The sequence below is a fragment of the Myotis myotis genome, unplaced genomic scaffold, assembly GCF_014108235.1.
Source record: "Myotis myotis isolate mMyoMyo1 unplaced genomic scaffold, mMyoMyo1.p scaffold_m19_p_1, whole genome shotgun sequence".
In the NCBI taxonomy this organism is placed as follows: Eukaryota; Metazoa; Chordata; class Mammalia; order Chiroptera; family Vespertilionidae; genus Myotis; species Myotis myotis.
Window position 1 is genome coordinate 56961642 of NW_023416313.1, and position 20368 is coordinate 56982009.

Consider the following 20368-nt stretch of genomic DNA (forward strand, 5'->3'; position numbering starts at 1 on the left):
AGAAAATAAGCTACATTGCTTCTGGCTGAGAATTCTATACACATTTTTCCAAAGGCTTGATGGGGCAGATCACCAGGAAGGAAGACTCCAAGAAACCGGAGAAAGAAGATAAAAAAGAAGAAAACATCTCGTGTCCACTCAGACTTTTATTTTTGGTGTTTCTAAATTTAAATGTGTGCTCTTCTTCTTCTTCTTTTTAAATCTGCGCTCCTTTTCCATATCACTGGCAATATCTAACGAGGCCACTCTTATTTTGTGTCTTAAAGAAATCCGGTAATGATTTCTAAATAATCTGAAGCGGGGAGCTTTGTAAAGCTTTTTGAAACAATTTGAGTTGGCATTCCAGGTCACCAATACTGTGAGATATAGATTTGAAATTAGATTGTTGGTGGTGGTATTGAAAACAGAGGGCTTCAAATGTTTACTTATTCTCTTTCTTTCATACTGTGTGATTCTGAGGGCTCTTAAACCATGACAAGGAAGAATTTCTCTGAGGATCTAACTAGCGGGCACCCAATAAGCATTTCTAGGAATTCAGGTTTAAGGAACCAGGGAGATCTGATTGAGAAATAAGATTTTTACACAGAGAGCGGAGGATAAGCAAGTAAAACCGGTGTGTGGAGTTTGGTCAAAGAAATGTAGAGCTCTTAGAGGTGAGCAGACATGGGTTTTCCATCCTGCTCAAACGCACCCACAGCCTGAGATCCGCGATCAAAGTATATCTGTGTTACACACGAAATGAAATGAGTGATGGCAGCTGCGGAGAGACCCAGGCAGCGCGGGCTCGGGTTCTGCCGGGTGATCCCGGTGGACACAGGCTCCAAGGTAACAGGGCGGGGAGGCGTTCCAGGAGCGCAGGGCTCCTCCCGGCCTCCCCAGTAGAGTGGCTTGAGTGGGCTCGAATCTTCTGAAGCTGCCAGTTGCCAAATGAAATCTGAAACCCTGAGCTGCGTCTGTGGGTTGGCCCCGCTCAGTTGTCCCAGCCTCTTGTACTGTATATTTACTCATTCACACACAATCACTCTTTCTAACTTCTGGGACTCTTGATTTGCGCAACTGCTAGGATTTCTCAAGTGCATGTGGCAACCCAGCCGAGCTCCCGGTGGAAACCCGCAGGGCTCCGGAGGGTCTCCCAGGCCCCGGGAGCTGTCAAGGCTGCGGAGGGAACAGTAGAGGATCGAGGCTCAGGCAGCTTGGGGGGAAACACCCACAACTTTCCACCCCAGCCGCAGCTTTCTCGGCCCAGAGAATTTCCTCCGAAACCACAGCTGCAGAGCAACTAAGTGCATGGCGCGCAACACTTCTTCTCGTGGGAAGTAAAGGAGCCGTCCCACCCCCTTTATCTCTTTTGCTTTTCTTTCGGCTGGTCCTCGGAGCCTTTTCCTTCCTCCGTACAGCATCTGTCGTGCGCAAGGAGCAGGGTAGGTGACGCGGCTACTGGGGAGCCCACCGGAGCCACCTCCGGAGGCTGGGACGCGGCCTTGGGGGAGCGCGGGGGTTGCGGCACAGCTGCCAGGGACAGGGGAGTGGAGGGGGGGAGGGGCGCGAGGGCGAGGGAGGATGGTGTGTGTGTGTGTGTGTGTGTGTGTGTGTGTGTGTGTGTGTGCTGGTGCTTGTGTGTGTGTATGTGTGTGTGTGTGTCTGTGTGTGTGTGTGTGGTTGTGCGCGCGCGCGCACGTGATGGGAAACAATGCTCCTTTTAAAATTCTTTTTAAAAGGATAAAAACGGCGCAAGCTGGTAGTATGTGTTTACGTTGATAGAACTAATGGAAAAAACCTACATAGTGCAGTGCCCTCTTACTATCCAGCCTCCTGTTCTCCCTGCCTGTTTCCGTTAGTGTCTTATGTTAGAGTTTTCCTGGATAACAGACATACAGAAGTAGGCTTTAATAATACACACTTTCATTGCAAACACAAAACGTTAGGGAATCGTTGGTGAGTTTTAAGACACCCAAAAGGGTTTGTCTAGAGTTTGCAAACACAACTTTTGAGGAAGTAGCCATCCTCTCTTGAGGACAAGAAGTAATATATTCTCATTAAAAGGATACTTTAGACTGCGTTTCTAAGTCCCCAAATAGGAAGGGAGCGAATGTTACTCTGGATTCCTTAGCTTTTTAATACCAAATAGTAATGCAGAGACCAGACTCCCTTGTAATCTGTTTTAATTCATTTGAATTAGAAGATAATCTCCAAGTAATGCTTTCATCATAGTTTATCTTGTCACTCTTTTTCAAAAAAAAAAAAAAAACCCATAAAACACCTGGCAAGACATCATTATTCCATCTCTTTCTAAAAAGAGGAAATAATATATCATGCTGGGTATTGGAAATATAAAAGTTACAAAGGGTTTGTTTTTCCATAAGTAAAACAATATGTGCTGCTGTGTCTACTAAGTAAGACAAATTAATTGGAATCCAGGGATATTTACAGTGGAGTTAAGAGGTTTACTCAATTACGGAGAAGAAGATGGACAGATGGATTAAATTCAACCAGTCCCCTGATTCTCATTAGAATGTAAAACCAACCCTTAAGGGCAAGGATGGATGTTGGTATTAAACTGGACATCATAAAACATAAAACACACAGAGTTACTATATTAGAAAAATCCAGAAAACAGGTATTAAGCTGCAAAATACTTGTTAAAATCTCTCTCTCTCCCCTTTAAATTTCTTAATACTTCCTCTTCTCTTGGGATATTTGAACTTCTAAGAGAGCCCAATACTACAGTTCTCCCTTTGCCTTCTCTGAATGCCTGACCTTCAGGAAGCAAGTCCAGAAATCTTTTCTTGTTAGGTTCATTGCTGAATGTCAAAGAATTGACAAAACTTAAAAATAAATAATATCTTCCTATCCCCCAGAGGAGGTATGCTCTTGCTGGAAGAAGGGACAGACTGAATTTTTAGATCTGGAATTTAGTTGGAGTAAGGAGTACACAGGTAGCATGATAAAAGGAAAGAAAATCTATAATCCTTTCTACATGTGAAAGGCTGTTGAAAGTCAGTTTGTCCTTGTCTTTCAATTGCATTACTTGGTTTTCTTATTTAATCTCAGGGGTTTGGATTTGAGAGGGGGATGGTTTCTCAGTGATGCTCTTTGGGCTGTAGTATATACTGTGAATTTGAACCATCTTAAAACTACAAACCTGAGAGTAAGTGGGGAAGAATTAAGTTCTTAAGAAAAAACAATTCACTGCAGAACGAACAGCAATGCATCCTTCCAGACAAGAGCGTAGATTTAAGTGTAAAAGTGAAAAGTGTTCTTGGCTGAAGTCCCCAGGGAAAGCCTTTTTGGTTTTGCCTGGGATAGTAATGGCTACAGCTCTGAGAATTTTCATCCAGGCACGATTTTATGTAATGTGTGATCTTGGGCTCTCCAGGGTGAAGGGTAGGGGTTAAGGGAAGTGGGAGGTGGGACAGGAAGAGTGAGGAATGTGCAGCAGGTGGTACTGAGTGGTTTGGTTCTGATTGCATTGCTGTCTTGGCCAAAAGCCTACTAGATGTTTACAAACACTGCTCCGAGTCATTTTGCTGTGACCTAATGGCCCAAGGAGTGAAGTGTGTTTTCTTTCTGGCTCTGTTAGTGCCCAGGTTGGTTTCTCCGGGCTGAAACCTGGCGGTGCTGCTGCAAATTCCAGGCCATGCATTTGGTTCCTGTTCTTAGTGTTTGCCATTGGATCATCTTAGTTACCTGTGGTCATTCTTCTGTGGTATTTTCTGGCCATTGGTAAAGGGTTCTTTTCCCATGAGTTGGGCTTAAGTAATGCTGATTCCTCTTTTCTGTCATGTTTCATTTTTTTGGTAAAGATGTGCTTTGGAAAAAAGAAGACGGAGGTTGTGGCTGGAGCTTCAGTTTGGAGCCCAGTAGAAGGACTACCATCCAATTGGTTACACATGGGTGGGAAGGAGGTTGATGATAATAAGAATATGAAGCATTCATCCTACACTGAGGGAAAAAGCAGAAGAGAGTTAAATTTTTTTTAAAAAAATTCCTGTTTGCTCCAACATTCATGGCTAAAGGATTATATTTTCTCCCTAAATAGAGGAAGGTATTTAAAAACAAAATTATAAGTAGTCAACTCAGTCATGAAGTTAATGCTCTTCATGTGAAGAGTTGGAGCCTTATATTGAGTCTCTCAGTGGTAAACCCTCTGTCTCTGCCACAGGAACTCAAACTTTACAAGATTATGGTGGTTTTAGCAGCTAAGTTAAGGTGCATTTGGAAGTGGAATGCTTATTGTGATGGAGGCAGAGAATGTTCAGATTTTGGAAGTTATTGTGTACATGTATGCTTTTAAGTAGCATCTTCACCCTACCCTGACATTGCTATAATTCCTCTATAAAAAGTGCAGATTTAATTGTGTAAGTCCCTGATCTAAAATCTTTGGTGGATCCCAATGAACTATGTTAACTCTAAACTCTTTAGCATAGTGACTAAAAGCTCTTTAAAGCCGTGCCTTTTTAGCTTCCTCTTCCTATCAAGGGCCCCTCACACTGTTCACACTTTTGATTTCTTGCTCATGGATATTCATTCTCCTGGAATTCTCTCTTCTTGGAAAGTCCCTCTTGATTCTTGATGGTCTATTTCAAGTGGAATTTCTTTTTGTAGAATGTACCCAGTTCCCTGCAGAAAGAATTAATCATTTCATCTTGTCCATTTCCATGGTGTTTTGAACACACTTTGAATAATAATTTTTTCGCCTCCTCCCTTACTAACTATAGTAAGTTCCTTAATGGGTGGGTTTCTGGAGGAGGACCCACCTGTATCCTAGTGTCCAGCCAGTGTCTGAAATACATAGTAGACATCTGTCAATGTTTCCTCAATAAATGAGCAAGAAAAGTCATGAATGAATAAAGTACTAGTGGACTCTACTTTATGTAGATACTTATTTCCCAGAAGTTTATTTGAAAAATGTCTATTTGAGCTTACGTTTTATTTTCCAAAAGTAACAATGCTACAAAACATATCTAAATTTCAGCACAAGTCTCCACATGCCTGTTTAATTCCTATAACAGATGAAATATTGTGTTTTGCAATTATAAAGCAAAAGCAAAACGTAACAGAAAGCTACTGTGGAATCATCTTTTTCTTCTGGAAATCACAAAACATACTCGAGCTTTAAGATAAAAGAAACAGTTATAATAGATACAAATTTTCCACAATTGTTTTTTATATTATACTATAAAATCTGTAATCTATCAAATCCCAATGGGAGGTCCTGGATTTGGCCGTGAGGACCGATGATGGAGTTAAATTGGGAGATGCTGTTGCCTGTGGAACGGGCAAAATTTTAATCACACAAAATAGAAACACTAATTTTGTCTATTTAATAATTATCTTGAGTGCTAGTGCTTGAGGGAAACTGGATTTAATTAAAGGAGAATGTGGAGGATGGAGAGGAGGAAATTCAGAGGGCCACCTTCTTTCATGATACCAATTCATTATTATATTGATTTTCTTTTCATCTCATTTAAGCACTTAGGCAAATTCAAAGTTTCTATGAAAAAAACAATAACAACTGTTTTCTCTACAGTTATTTCTGCTTCCTAACATATAGAAGGGGGTTGCACTTTATTTGAGCAGTGATACTTCTGTCACTTGTATACCTTCTGTGTAGCATTTGGATAATTTTTCAATTAAGAATACATACTACCTGTGTCTCCAGCTCTAGTCAGGTATCTTAAGCTCAAATTGCTCTAGTATAATATCTTTCAGAAGACTGGAAGAGCAAGCATTGATATTGAGAGAAATAGTCTACCCAGTTTTCTAAACCTTCCATGCTCTCCATTTTTATCATGATCACAAATTTCCCTACCCTAATTATATTACAACACATTTTTGTTACATTATCTTCATTACACTGTGCTTTACTATAATACTCTACTTTTTACTGAAAGTCAATGCATAAGAGAAGGGCTGCACTTATTATGTTGTCACTTATTTTATGTATTTCAATATTCCTTATATAATGATCTTCATACATTCATCTTTGTTTTTAATGCTTTAAAAAACATGTCTCTTCTGGTTAATTGGTGATGTTTTTTTGGTTAGAAAAAGAGACTAAGAAATCACCAGTTTCCTCATTTTTGGCTTGTCATCCAAGAAGCTGAACTAAACTTGATGCTCAGTTGCATCTTAGTCAAGGTTTCCTGACATACTTTGCCTTGCTTTCATGTACCTGTCATACCCATACCTTTTAAATAAGTTAGCTCCAATTCGTTATGGAAACAGGTTGAATTACCTTCCTTTTGTATTCTTTTAACTCTTTTTTTAGACTTGTACTTAAATATGTGTAAAGTTCTACTTTTTAGTTTTAGGCTAGTGTTTTAGAGCCAATAATTTTTCCTAATCATTTTCAGTGGTTCCTTGAAACATTCTAGGTACTGTTTTTGTATTCTCTGATAAATCAAATGTCCTTGGCAAGAATTTTATATTTCTAGAAAAACCTTAGAAGGAAAATCATGTTTACTTTGAAAGTGTTATAAGACCAAACATGTTAGTTCTTTTCAATATGTATATCACAAATGCATAGAAGGCCGACTTAGGGATATATCTGAAAAACAGTAAAAAAAAAAAAAAAAAAAAAAAAAAAAGGCCTTGTTTTTCTTACAAATGAAACCTATTAATAAATTGAGGCTTACAGAGCTGTAGTTAGGGCTGTTTTATGCTTGTCAAATTGAGTCTTCAGAAAAACAAAGTAATTTTTCAAATTCCCCAAAGCAGGGTTGGGGAAATGGACTCATTTTTGTTCTGAAAAATGTCTCTCTCTTTGAGTTTCACAGACTCTCATAATGATAATCACTCTAATGCAACAATTTTCAACTAGCATGCCGCAGGAATTTTTAAAACATGTAATACCTGACTATTTAGTCAGGGGCACTGACCTCTTTCCCCTTAGATTGTCAAATAAGAAAATGACAATAGCCAATCCAATAGTAGCTGCCCAGTGTGAATGAATCAAAATTATACCAATTTTTTTGTCAGATTGGCAAAAAATATAATTTTTGGTGTACTGCATAATTTTAGTAATTAGTTTATGTATGCCATGAAATGAGAATGGTTGAAAAATCTCTGCTCTAGTGACTTAAGTACCAGGCACTCCATGCGGTGTTTGTTTTTCATATGTCACTTATAATTCCAGAGTAATTAGAAGTAATTAGTAATTCTAGAAGTGAACCACGTTTTATCTAACTCAGATACTATTATTCCTATTGTATGAGAATGTTGAGGCTCAGAGAGATAAAGAAGCTTACCCAAGGTAATGTGATTACTAAGTGATACAGAGTTGAGAATCAAAATGAGGTTCTACCAGAAGCCAAATAGTCTGCTATTGTTACTGTGTGACCTTCCTCACATGCTTTTCTTCTTTTTAGTTATTAACCTGAGAATTATAATCTGTGTGTTCTGTGGGTATAGACCCTGGTCTCAACTTAATCTCCATGCACTGGTCTTCGACTTCTCTTGTGGTTCTTTTAAGTGACAATATTCCTGTCCTGAGTTAGGGTCCTGGGGATGGGTTGCCACCATGAAGATTCTCTTATGAGAAAAGAGGCTCCAGCTACTACAGTCCCGTAACTGAATTAATCTCCAATGATCAGCCTGGCTAGATTTTATTTTCTGTGAAAAGTAAACAGAAAGGGTATGGTCCCTGGGGCTTCTGTGACCTATCCCCATTATTTAATTCCCAGACATGGAGACATATGCTCCAGGAACACTGTGTGTGACCAATGGAGGTAGAGGAATGAGAAGGGGATAGTAGTCCTTGGCCTGAGGACTAGAGACCCAATGCGGGAAAGCTGAAAGATAGAAGGAGAGGGTGGTTTTGTTGGGGATAGCAACTGAGAAGGGGAGAAAATTGAGTTAGTGGTGGCAGTACTCACTGGGCACACAGAAATGAAATGAGCAACGGGGGAAGAAATTTCCAAGCCAGACTCTCTCAAGGAAGGGCATTTACCACAGGAATTGTTGGCATGCATTGCAATCCTGTTTGTAAAGATACCCAGAGAAGAGAATTGTCCATCTTCCTTGAGGGTCATCTGTGCTTGTTTTTGGAGTATCTGGTTTTAAAATGTCCCTTATGAAGGAACTTCCAGCAAGAAAAGATGAGCCAGGGGATTCAAAAGAGCCTGTTGTTATCTTGCTGTACATAATTTCCTAACCCTAGGCTTCAGCTATGTTAGTATTGCCTTCAGAGTTCCATTTTGATTTTGGTATCTCATGAGTTTTTTATTGTAAAATGGTCAAGTGCAATGTTGATAAATTTATATAAACGCATCTATGGGGGATACCAAAGTCTCCAGCCTTCTCGAGTTTTTTTTGTTTTGCTGATTAGAACCTTCACCTTTTGATAACAACTCACACTTTCACCATGGAGTAAATTTTATGTATCTATGGTGTTAAGTTCAACTTGGCAGGTTCCATGGGGGAACCTTGGTCTTTGGTGCCTTGAGATGGGTGGAGGCCACAAGAAATTATCTGGGTGTGGAGTTCCAAGCACTTCTGCACAGCAGATAGAGCTGCAAGAGGAGGATGGATGAGAGAAGGGCAGAGGCAAGGTCATAGGATAACATGTTAGAAACCAAGGAAGCAGAAGAAAAGGCAAATCCAGAGACATCACTGGGAACTAGAAGCCAAGGTAAGGGGAGGCAGTGAATGACGTGGCCATTAATAATTCAGTTTCTTTCTAATGATAAATAACAATTATTAAAGCCTTACTATGTGCTAGTTATGCCAAGCACTTGTCATGGGTTATCTTCTTTAATCCTCACAACTCCCACATAAGTAGGCTCTATTATTATCTCTCTTTTAGAGGTGGGAAAACTGAAACTTGGAGAGGCTTAGTAACTTACCAAAACCACACAGCCACTAAATGGTAGATCTGGGATTCAAAACTAATATGTTTCATTTCAAGGGAGCAATCTTTACCATTATGTTTTGGAATTAGACCTATGTTCCCACCAGGCTCTCATATGCACAAACACTGTGACCTTGGACAAGTTGCATTAACCTTGATTCACACATTGTCTCTCTGGGAATATGGGCATTTAATAAAACCTACTTCATAGTGTTATTATGAGTTTTCAATTTATGGAGTGAGCAATGCATGTACAGACTGGAAGGTTATCTGGCACCTGGTATTTAAACAGTTACTATTATTAAACTAAACGATGAACATGGGAGTACTGAGCAGTATTTTTTAAGCTGTACATCTTGGTCTATCAGTGGTCTTGAAATCAAATTAGTGGCTCATGATCAATGTTTCTTTATAACTGAAAATGAATAAATTAGGCTGGAATACAATAGAAAGAAATCAGGGTTCATTACATGTAGTAAAAGTAAGAATTGTTTCAAATGTTTTAATTTCCGTGTGTATGTGTGTGCATGTGCTCACTGGGTCAAAATGAAAAATGTACTTCTGATATTGATAGCTGTAAAAAAAAAAAAAAAAAGTACTTTTCAAAATGCTTTAAAGTAGCAGTTTTAGAGGTGTGGTCCCAGAACCAGTAGCATTATTCTCACCTATGAACTTGTTAGAAAGGCACATTACCAAGCCCCATCAAGGCCAGCATTTGCGTTTTAACAAGGCCTCCAGGTGATTGAGGACAATTACATATTCAAAAGTGGCATTTGAAAAATCAGGAAAAAAAATTAGGTAAGGGTATATTACATTACTTGTGAGTGGTTAAAAGTACATGATGTACTGGACTGACTAAAAAATTACTTCTCCACAGAATGCTACCCTGTGTTGTGTAACTTTGGTTTTGTGTAGCTGTTTCCCCTATTTTTCTATCCTGCCTGCTCATAGTGCAGGTGGGTAAGCCCCCCAGACATCAATTAGTTTATAGGTAGGAGGCCACTGAGTAGTTAGATCCTGTGCTTTCTTCTAGAACTACAAGATAAACACTTAACATTCTTTGTGAGTAGCCCTGAGCCTTGAATATCTAAGTTGTGTTCAATTTGGAACATTTTAATGATCTAAGTCCAGATGCCACAGCAGCTGTAAGTTAGAAATTTAAATCAAGAATTCATTAAAAAACTGCACCCAATATTTTATTAATTGAGATATTTATTTTGAAAAGCACATACAGACAAGATGATATTTCAATCTAATGAATGTGCAACTAATACTGATGATAAAAAATATTTTGGTAAAAATGGAAGTGACATGAATTTTAAACCAGGGAATGTGTTTGATATTTATTGGTTGTATACCATTACTTTAAAGAGAAAACAGGCACCATTGCATTGACTAGCCTTTGTTCATTATTGTTTTTAATGTAATTTACTGCTGTAATTGATGTTTTGGTTGGAGGGTGTGTTTATTTTAAGACTTAAAAGTATCTTCTTTGATGGGCCTGGAGAATATTATACTAAGTGAAATAAGCTAGTTAGAGAAAGACAAGTACCACATTATTTCACTTATATCTGGAATCCATTGAACAAAATAAACTAACAAACAAAATAGAAACAGACATAGATAAAGAGAACAGACTGACAGCTATCAGAGGGCTAGGGGTTGGAGACTTGGTGAAAAAGGTGATGGATTAAGCAAAAAAACAACTCGTAGACATAGACAACAGTATGGTAATTACCAGAGGGGAAGGTGGGGGAGAAGGAAGATAGAAAACGATAAAGGGGGAATAAATGGTGATGGAAGGAGACTTGACTTGGGGTGGTGAACATACAATATATTATGCAGATGATGTATTATAGAATTGTATACCTATAACTTATGTAATTTTATTAACCAAATGTCACCCAAATAAATTCAGTATCCTCTTTGAAAATATAGCATCCAGATTCACTAGAGAAGAATTGGAAACTTTCTTTTCCATTAAAAATACTATTCACTTGGATTTCTAAAAAGCAGCTTTTCAGTAGGTATGCATGAACTTTTCTTAGTGGTATGTGAAAATATTTTTCAGGATGATAGTGTCAGGAAAAAAGTGTTTCAAGGTAAGAAAGTCTACTTGCTGGCTCACTACAGGCAGAATTTCTTATTTAATCAGTAGCTTGAGATATGTTTTGAAAGATCTTTCTCTACGTTGCATTCTATGATTGGAGAAGGGTGGAAAGGAAAACAGTGAGAAGGGCCTATGCTCTCATTTTACTTCTGGTAATAATTAGCATCTGAACTCAGGCAAATCACTTAGTTTTTCTGGACGTTAAGCTCCTTATCTGTAAAATAAGGAGGTTGGAGTAGATCCTTCCTAAGATTGTTCCAGTCTTGAAAAAGCCTCTGTTGCTAAATGGTAGTGTGTTCTTTTGGGGCAATTTTAATAGAAACGTGGCTATGTGTATACATTGACAGGGCTCAAAAAATGGATGTATGACTTGAGAGAGGAAAGAGGATCTGGAAGCCATATAGATTGCATGAAAAAGTTTAGACCTTTCCTTGACAAGTTTCATTTGCCAATGGACTAGTTTTCATCAGCTGTGGGTTTGGGGCCATGGGTAGACCACTCATTAGGAGGCATTTGAAAATTCCTGAGGATGTTTTTGGTCATCACAATGACTGGATGAAGCTACTAGCATTTAGTGCCCAGGGGTGCATTAGTGCAATGTGTGTGACAGTCCCTCTCTACAAAGAATTTTCCCTCCCCAAAAGCCGAACACATCCCCATTGAGAAACTAGCTAATGAAGTTCAAGGACAGAGTTTCAACTCCATTTTTTGTAGTTCTGTGGGAAATTAGAAGTGAAGTCTTACACTTTCTGCTGTTTCAGTAACACAAATGCAAACAATATCTATTCTTAGATGACAACTGGTGTTTATGATGCATGGGAGAGCGCAGCCTCTAGCTCCCTGCACTATATATTGACTAAGCAGTAAGAAAAGCAGTCAAAATCTCAGCTCTGCTAGTACGGTGTGCAAATATAACTTGAAGACATACTAGAAATAGTTCTTTTGAGTATGAAGTTACTAGTTTCCTAATGACCACCGTATTTTACATGAAATGGCTTACAGAAGTTTCCATTCAACGTAACTAGACATTTCTTGTGTTCAAATAAATACCATGATTAAGGCATTAAATGCGTAGATTTGATTCTCTATAAGAACTACCACTTGCTTAACAGCTAGCTCTATGCATGATTATGAGTGATAGGAGCATTTCCTGTTCCTCCTCTGAGCTCCCCTGCACTTGGCTTGGCCTTATATGTTCTGGGTCAGGTAAGAGTAGAGCCCAGTCAGCAAGAGTGACTCATCTAGGGCTGTCTCAAGAACCCAGGTAATGTTTTCAAATTGGAGATGAATTTTGTTTGGAATCACTTAGTAAATCATAGGATCAGTTCCTTAAATTACTTTTCTCTCATCTTTCGCTGTGTATTTGTCAAGTTTTTGGTTAGTTAATGTGTGTATTTATGACTGCTTATATTCAGCTTTTAGGTAGTGTGAGTATAGAAGGTGTATGGATAAAATTGTCTAACAAACCAAAGTCAACTTGTATTTTCCAGGAGTGAAAGGGAACCCCTGCTGCTCCTTTCTTGGTTGAACCTGGGCCTTAACTATCTCTGAAGGGAAAGGAGGTGATATTGAAATCCTGTGTAACTTTTCTTTTCCTATACATTTGGTACAAATTTAGATTTCAGGAGAAGGTTGAAATTACAGAATTAAGAACATGTTTTGGGTATTCTTCCACATTTATTACCTGTGCAAGGCCTCCACAATTAACAAATTGGAGGTTACATGCTACATTCCCCTTGGAATGAATTTATTAGACCTCACAACAAAAGCCCACTTAGAAAACAGGTATAACCATCTTACCTCAATCTTTTAATATGGAAAATGAGTCCAAAGTGATTTAGGTGATTAGCCCAAAACACAGACTTTCTGTAATTGATTTTCCCCTGTTTACCTTTCTCTGAGACAATTAAACCAAAATCAAACCCAGATGCTAAATTAAACCCAATTTAAAAATAAAAAATATTTTAAAAATTAATTAAATTGAAGTTTACAAAGCTAAAAAAATTGAAAACCAATTAAAAATTAAAACTAGAAAATTAAAAAAAATTAAAAAAAATAAAATTAAAACCAAATGCTAGCATAAGGAATCCAATGCATATAATGAATTACTTCCTGTGGTCTGCAACTTGAAGGGTATTAGTTAAGTACCATCTGGCAAACTTGAAAAGGAGTCATGATTTTCTGTGTTCTATCGTTTGGGTAAGGAATTATGGCTGAGAGTAGAGCGAGTGAATCTGTAATTAACATTTTAAAAAGCATTTCTGCCGAGACCGGTTTGGCTCAGTGGATAGAGCGTCGGCCTGCAGACTGAAAGGTCCTGGGTTCGATTCCGGTCGGGGGCATGTACCTGGGTTGCAGGCATATCCCCAGTGGAGGATGTGCAGGAGGCAGCTGGTCGATGTTTCTCTCTCATCGATGTTTCTGACTCTCTCTCTCTCTCTCCCTTCCTCTCTGTAAAAAATCAATAAAATATATTTAAAAAGCATTTCTACTGAGCCTGGATTAACTCGGAAGGCAACTGAAAAATATGCCAGAGTAAAATCAAGGTGTAACTTGTAACACTTTCTGTTTTTTGGTACATTTTAAGCTAATCTCTTGTAATATTAATTGTGTTGAACTCATTTAATGTGAATATCGTCAATGTGCTATAGATTTTCATTCAATTTAGTCTTCAAACTACACTATATTTTTCTCTTATTCCTGATCATATTCCTGAAAAACAAAGAAGCAAGCAAGCCCAATGGTCTTTAACAGTTAAGAGATTTCATGTAGAAAATAAAAACAAAAATTTAAAAAAAACTGGTTAATCTCTAAAGAGATTACAGCTCTGCCTTGAGTCAAATAATCATTAAAGGTGAGAGAGAGAATGGAGGAGGGGAGAGCAGCTCCAGCTCACCATAGCTGCTGTGTAAGGCTGAGAATCGAGAATTCTTTCTGTGCGGTGCTTTTATTATCTCACTGTTTGCGGTCCCATCCTCTACTGTTTAATTTGTGGAACATTCCAGGGAGTATCCTTAGCTTCCCTGGTCTGAGCCCAGGACTGGGGGTGCAGGGCTCTGAGGGCCTCCTTTTGGAAACGGGATAGGACAAATAGAGCACATGGCTCAGCTGGTGGAGGCGACTCTTCATCAGAAGCAAGGTGAGACCTGTGTGCCACTGAGCTACGGGAAGCCAGAGCATGCTGCTCCACATACCTGTGCAGGCAGTTCTGAAGTGTGGGATGTGATCTCAGAATACGAGAGTTCTATAGAGAGAATGCGAACTGCTTGGACTCCCTTGAGATCTTCGTGTGCCGCTCAGTGGTGTCACATCTGGGCCTTTGCTTCCAATCTCTTTATTTTCAAGCAAGAAGAGGACACTGGAGGCTTGTGAGGGTTTGTTTTTGTTTGTTTAGTAGAAATACTCTGACCAAATGCATAGTAGTGATAATAGTGGTGTATTTTTTTTTTTTTGCTGCTGTTTTCTGTTTGATTGATTTAATAAAGATTTTTCTTAATGTCTTAGAAAGAGCCATTAAGTAATATAAAATTATATTGTACTATTTTGTGGAAATGCCAAGCTATATCACTTATGAGCTGCATTAGTAATGTGAAATGCTAAAATAATTCATAACGAAAAAATGATATGTAAAGGTCATATTACCATAAGTCTGGAGGGATTAGGGATGGAGAGAGTAGGGAGAGAAAGGGTTAGAGAAAGAGAGGGGGGTGACAGAGAGAGGGAGGGAGGAAGAAATAATGAAAATAAATAAATACTTGTGTGATGTTAAGGTGGAATGCACTGAAATTGCTAGTGAGAATTAGAGCTGGTGTTGCAGCTTGTCAAGGTTGTCAGGGAACAGATCCTGTGCCTGCTTAAGAGATTCCACATTGATTCCTGATACCAATGTTGACTCATAAATTATAAGGAGAATAATTAGGACCGAGTTTACAGACTTGGGAGCAGGCAGGGAAGGCTTCTGGCCTGCTAGTTTCATCTTAACTCAGACCTTTGATTTGAAACAAAGGTATTAACTTTCGTTTTTGTTTGTTTGTTTTGTTTTTTTCTGGAGTTGATAGTGTCTTTACCTTGCAACTTCCTGTTATCCCATTGTTAGGTTTCCAGAGACTTCTCTTCAGAATGCATTCATCCAGGAACCAGTCCACCTGCCAGTCTACCTGCTTTCTGAGCTACTAATTTTGATTCTGTATTTGATTTTAATCAGAGGCAGGGAACGACCATTATTTTTTGACTGTTAAAAACTGTGATAAACAATTTAGTCATAGAATGATTGTCTGGCTGCTTTTGCAAAGTTATTAATTAATCTGGCAGCCCCAGCTCCTATTAGAATGATTCATTTACCTCTGCAGGTCTATGAGTGCAGTACCTTTTGTTTATGGAGATAAGTGGTCACTAACTAGTATCTGATAGCTTATTTGAAAAAAAAAAATTCAAGACAGAACTTGTGTGGCATGATTTCATAAAAGCTCTCATCTGTAATAGTGTCGACAATAAGGAGTCTTTATTATTGTATATTTTATTAATGAATTATTTCCCTATTGAGACCATCTGATATAATGTTGGATATCAGATTTTTTAAATCTTTGTTTGTAGTTCAACACAAGTGCTTCCTTCTGCAGACTCAAATATGACTTTTAATAATAGATTTGTTTAGTTTAACATTTTTCTGGTATTCAAGCATGGCTAACTTTTTTTATCAGTGAGTTGTATTTATAAATATTAGTACAAAACTTTATATTCTGGGTTGATCTATTATCCTATTATCTTGCTCTATTCTTGTCAAACTTTTGACTAAATTAGGATATTAAATGTCTTATAATTTATCACATAAAACAATGCTTTCTTAGACTAATTTTAATTTGACAACTTTTTCATAAGTAATGAGTTTTTAATTTGTAATGGTTTATTTTTTAGTTTGCTGATGGCTCGTTTGGTACATTTCTTCCACTTAGTGTGAGACTTTAAGAAAAAAGTTTTGTTCTCTTTCATCTTTTCTGCTAATTTTTTGTTTGACTTTAAATATGAGATTCAAATTTGACAACAAAAGTAAGTAATGGAAACTGGTTGCTTCTGCAGTTTATTGCCACTTGTGTGACTTTTGCACTTGTTTGTATTAAGTCAGTGTGCTTTGTTTCAGCTTAACTGTTATCTCAACATCACCAGGGCTCCTGGAGTCTGTTCACACCCTCTTGGGCAGGGGTCCCAAGAGAGATTGGAGTGGATTGGGTACTTGCTGAGTGGGCTCTTGGAACCAGTGTTTTTCATCTAGATTTTTGCCATGAATCTACACTTGCTTCTTGGTTCATGAGAGGCACTGGCCAGAGCACACTGTCAACCAGATGACCAAAATCTTTGTCCTGTGATGACAGTCCCCGATGCTTCTGGGAGCCTATAATGACATCTCAGTAGAATTAACTTTAAATTCCTGTATAAGTTTCAGCTGCTTCATGTTCGAATTCTAATAAATTTGAAACTGTATTGAGCAGGTGACAGCTCTGAATTAGCCACCACACCAACAGCCCACTCACTTTTGTTCTAATTCAAAATAATAGGTCCTTCCCTCTTTAAAGGACAATGTCTTGCTTCTATCCTTTCTCTAACCACTTTTTCTTTCTCTTCTTTTCCATTTCTTTCTTTCTTTCTTTTTTTTTTTTGCTTCATCTCCTTTTTCAACCTAAAACCTGTCATATTAGTTTCCTATTTTCTTCCCATAGTCCTTCATATTACTATTGCTTAAGGTGTTTTTTTTTTTTTTTCTCTCTTCTTCAGTTAGGCACTTCCAGGATATACTGTATTGCTTGCTGTTTTTATTCACATGGAACAAAACCATGCACTAAATAATCCACTTTAACTATCTCAACTGCTTCAACAAACTGTTGTACAGTAATCCCTCCTTATCAGTGATTTAGTTGTTCAAGGTTAGTTACCATTGGTCAACTATAGTCTGAAAATATTAAATGGAAAATTCCAGAAATAACTGATAAGTTTTAAGTTGCGTGCTGTTCTGAGTGGTGCCCGGGACTTGAATCACCCCTTTGTCCCGCATGTCCATGCTCTATATGCTATCCACAAAGTCACTTAGTAGCTGTCGCCATTATTAGATAGGTTATCGGAGAGGGAGACCACATTTACATAACTTTATTCCAGTATATTATTAAAATCGTTCTATGTTATTGTTGTTAATCTCTTATTGTGTCTAATTTATAAATTAAACTTTATCATATGTAAGCATGTATATGTCAGAACCTGATATATATACAATTCAGTACTATCTGTAGTTTCAGGCATCCACTAGGCATCTTGGAACATATCCCCTGAGGATAAAGGGGAACTACTCTATACCTATTATTATTAACTCTCCCTTTCTATTTCCATCATCATGAAGCTTTTGTATAAATGTAAAACCAAATAGCAGCTGATTCAGCAAATGTTAAATTGGTCTGTGGTTCAAAACACTCTGGATTTGAGAGTCAGTTCTGATATTCACTAGTGGTGACAAGTCACTTAAAATATTTTATAAAATGCGGATAATGGTCAAATGAGATAATGTAGCATAAAATACATCATGGTATAAATGTTAGTTATTGTTACCTAGAATTACTATTAAAAAAAGGACACCATTCAATATCATAGGCCATTTTAAAATTTATATTTTATTTTTAACTTTATTTTGAAATAATTTCAGAAATATAAAATTTGCAAAAGTAGCATGAAGAATGCCCATGTAACCTGTTTTAAATGTTAGCATGTTAAAGTTATCAAGTCCAGGAAATTAACTTTGATATAATGTTAAGCAATCTATAGATATTATTCAAGTTTCATCAATTAAACCACCAATGTTCTTCTTCTGGATACAAACAGGAATCACATATATTTGTAGTTGTCTTATCTATTTATTTCCTCCAATCTGGGATAGTTCCGCAATCTTTCTTTGTCTTACACAATTTTGACACTTTTGAAGAGTAGTGACTACTTTGATTTTAGAGAATGTCTCTCACTTTGGTTTTTCTGATGATTAAGTTCAGGTTATGCATTTTGGCAAGAGTAATGTGGAATGATGCTATGCCCTCTCAGTTCATGTCAGGAAGCATGTGATATCAAGGAGTCTACTAATATGTCAACTTCTATTCCTCAATTCAGGTCTGCCAGTTTTCTCCACTGTTAAGGTGCTAGTTTCATTTATGCAATTACTAAGCATCTTGTGGGGGGATACTTTGAAACTGTGTAAATGACCAGTTTTTCATTCTACTTTCAACCACAAATTTCCCTGTTTGAAACAGCTGTCACTGTGGTGTTTTTCAAATAGTGATTTTCTATTTTATCACTAGAGGCCTGGTGCATGAAATTCATGCACGGGTAAGGTCGCTAGATCTGGCCGGTGATCAGGGCCGATCAAGGCCTTTCTTCCCTTGGCTGCCGACTGGGTCCTTCCTTTGTTCCGCACTGCCCCTGGTGGTCAGTGCACATTATAGCAAGTGGTCAAACTCCCGGTTGGTTGAATTCCTGAGGGGACAATTTGCATATTAGCCTTTTATGATATAGGATTCCTTCGACATTTGTTAGTTAAAATTCATTGGTAAGAATGAGCTTTCCCTTCTCCTTCACTTATGTACTTACTCAGTTATTTATGTATATCAGTATGGATTCATGGATATTTATTTTCATATGTGAGTTATAATACATTACAACTGGTATTTTTTTGTTGCTCAAATTGTCCAGATTTGGTCATATGGCCAGTCTTCACGTTGATACCTGTGTCCTTTCCTCATTCACCCTCATTTTTAGAACACTTCATATTTTCTGGAGATGCTCCAGAAGATGCCCCAGGCTCATCTTATGCTTTTTCTGATACAGCCTTCTAATCAGCAATTATTTTATTGAAAAATTATGTTTAGAAACCAAGATCTGGTTGTTAGCTGCCCTCATTCACAAAAAAATGTAGCACCTTTCTCTTATGATATATTTACTTATTTCCTCAAGACTTCAGTACACTTCAAAGACTTTCAGAGTTGCTAACCCTTATCTCTATGAAAAACAAATTTGCTAACTAGAGGATAATATTTGTGTAAAGTTATTTTTTTCTTTAGCCTTAGAGTATGGAGTCAAAACACAATGGCCTACATAGAAAGCTACGTAGATGTCATCTTGATTTGAATATTTACATACTTAAACAAGTAACCTACACAATATATTTTTAAAAAAAATATTTTATTCATTTTTTTACAGAGAGGAAGGGAGAGGGATAGAGAGTTAGAAACATTGATGAGAGTGAAATATTGATGAGAGAGAAATATCGATCAGCTGCCTCCTGCACACCCCCTACTGGGGATGTGCCCAAAACCAAGGTATATACCCTTGACTGGAATTGAACCTGGGACCCTTCAGTCTGCAGGCTGACACTCTATCCACTGAGCCAAACCGGTTAGGACACAAGGTGATTTTTTTATACACTAATTTCTATATCTGTATTGCTACCAACATGAAAAAGAAGCCTCCTATTTCTAATATATTTTCAGGTTCTTGTGGAATTTGAGCCAATATGCAGCCCACAATTAGGAAAATGTAAAGCCCCATGGAAACTGTATATCATCCTATTTGAAATTTTTGATAAGTTTTTACAGCTTTTGCTAGAATTTGGTTAGGAAATAGTATAAACAATAGTTTAGTTGTGATGCTATTTCAAGCCTCTTTAACTCTTATCCTCATTGTCCTGGATCTTTTACAATGTCCCCAACTCCACATTCTCTTCCTTTGTCTACCAGTGGTTCTCAACCTTCTGGCCCTTTAAATACAGTTCCTCATGTTGTGACCCAACCATATAATTATTTTCGTTGCTATTTCATAACTGTAATGTTGCTACTGTTATGAATCATAATGTAAATATCTGATATGCAGGATGGTCTTAGGCAACCCCTGTGAAAGGGTCGTTCGCCCGCCAAAGGGGTCGTGACCCATAGGTTGAGAACCACTGGTGAGAGTTGAATTAACTTCAGGTTGTAAAGGTGGAGTTGTACAATTTTATAGCCTCATTCCCCATTTCTAACATCACTGAATGTATTATATAGTTCCTATAATCTGCATAAGAGATATTGAAAGAGACAAGAGAAACATTATTCTGTTGCACATACCTTTTGTCATTATAGGTATGTATCAAAACTTTCATTTGATAGAAAGGCAAAAACAAAAAAACAAAAGAAGACTCCAAACAAATAAAATCCAGAAGTCCTAAAAGTTTGGTCATTTGTTACTTAGCTCAACCTTAAAAGGCTGATATACCACTAAATCCCAGCTAATACCTGATATTCAGGCTTTTCTCAATCCCAATCCTAGACCCACCCTGTTAAAAAATCCATGTAACTTTAGGTGGGATTGACAGCATAAATAGTATTCTTTTCCTACTATTCATA

General features: G+C 37.7%; 1 protein-coding gene across 3 annotated transcripts in view; it reads left to right on the forward strand.

The window, feature by feature from the left end:
- Positions 1–642: 642 nt before the first annotated feature.
- ARHGAP24 (Rho GTPase activating protein 24) overlaps positions 643–20368 on the forward strand; it is a 472122-nt gene continuing 452396 nt past the window's right edge. Inside the window, exon 1 of one of the 3 annotated variants that reach the window (XM_036338571.1) lies at positions 643–825. In XM_036338571.1, the coding sequence (XP_036194464.1) occupies positions 744–825 (82 nt within the window). In that variant the 5' untranslated portion in view covers positions 643–743. Of the gene's footprint in view, positions 826–996; positions 1422–1629; positions 8633–20368 lie in introns of those variants that run through there. The other 2 variants (XM_036338610.1, XM_036338582.1) reach the window with 2 other exon arrangements.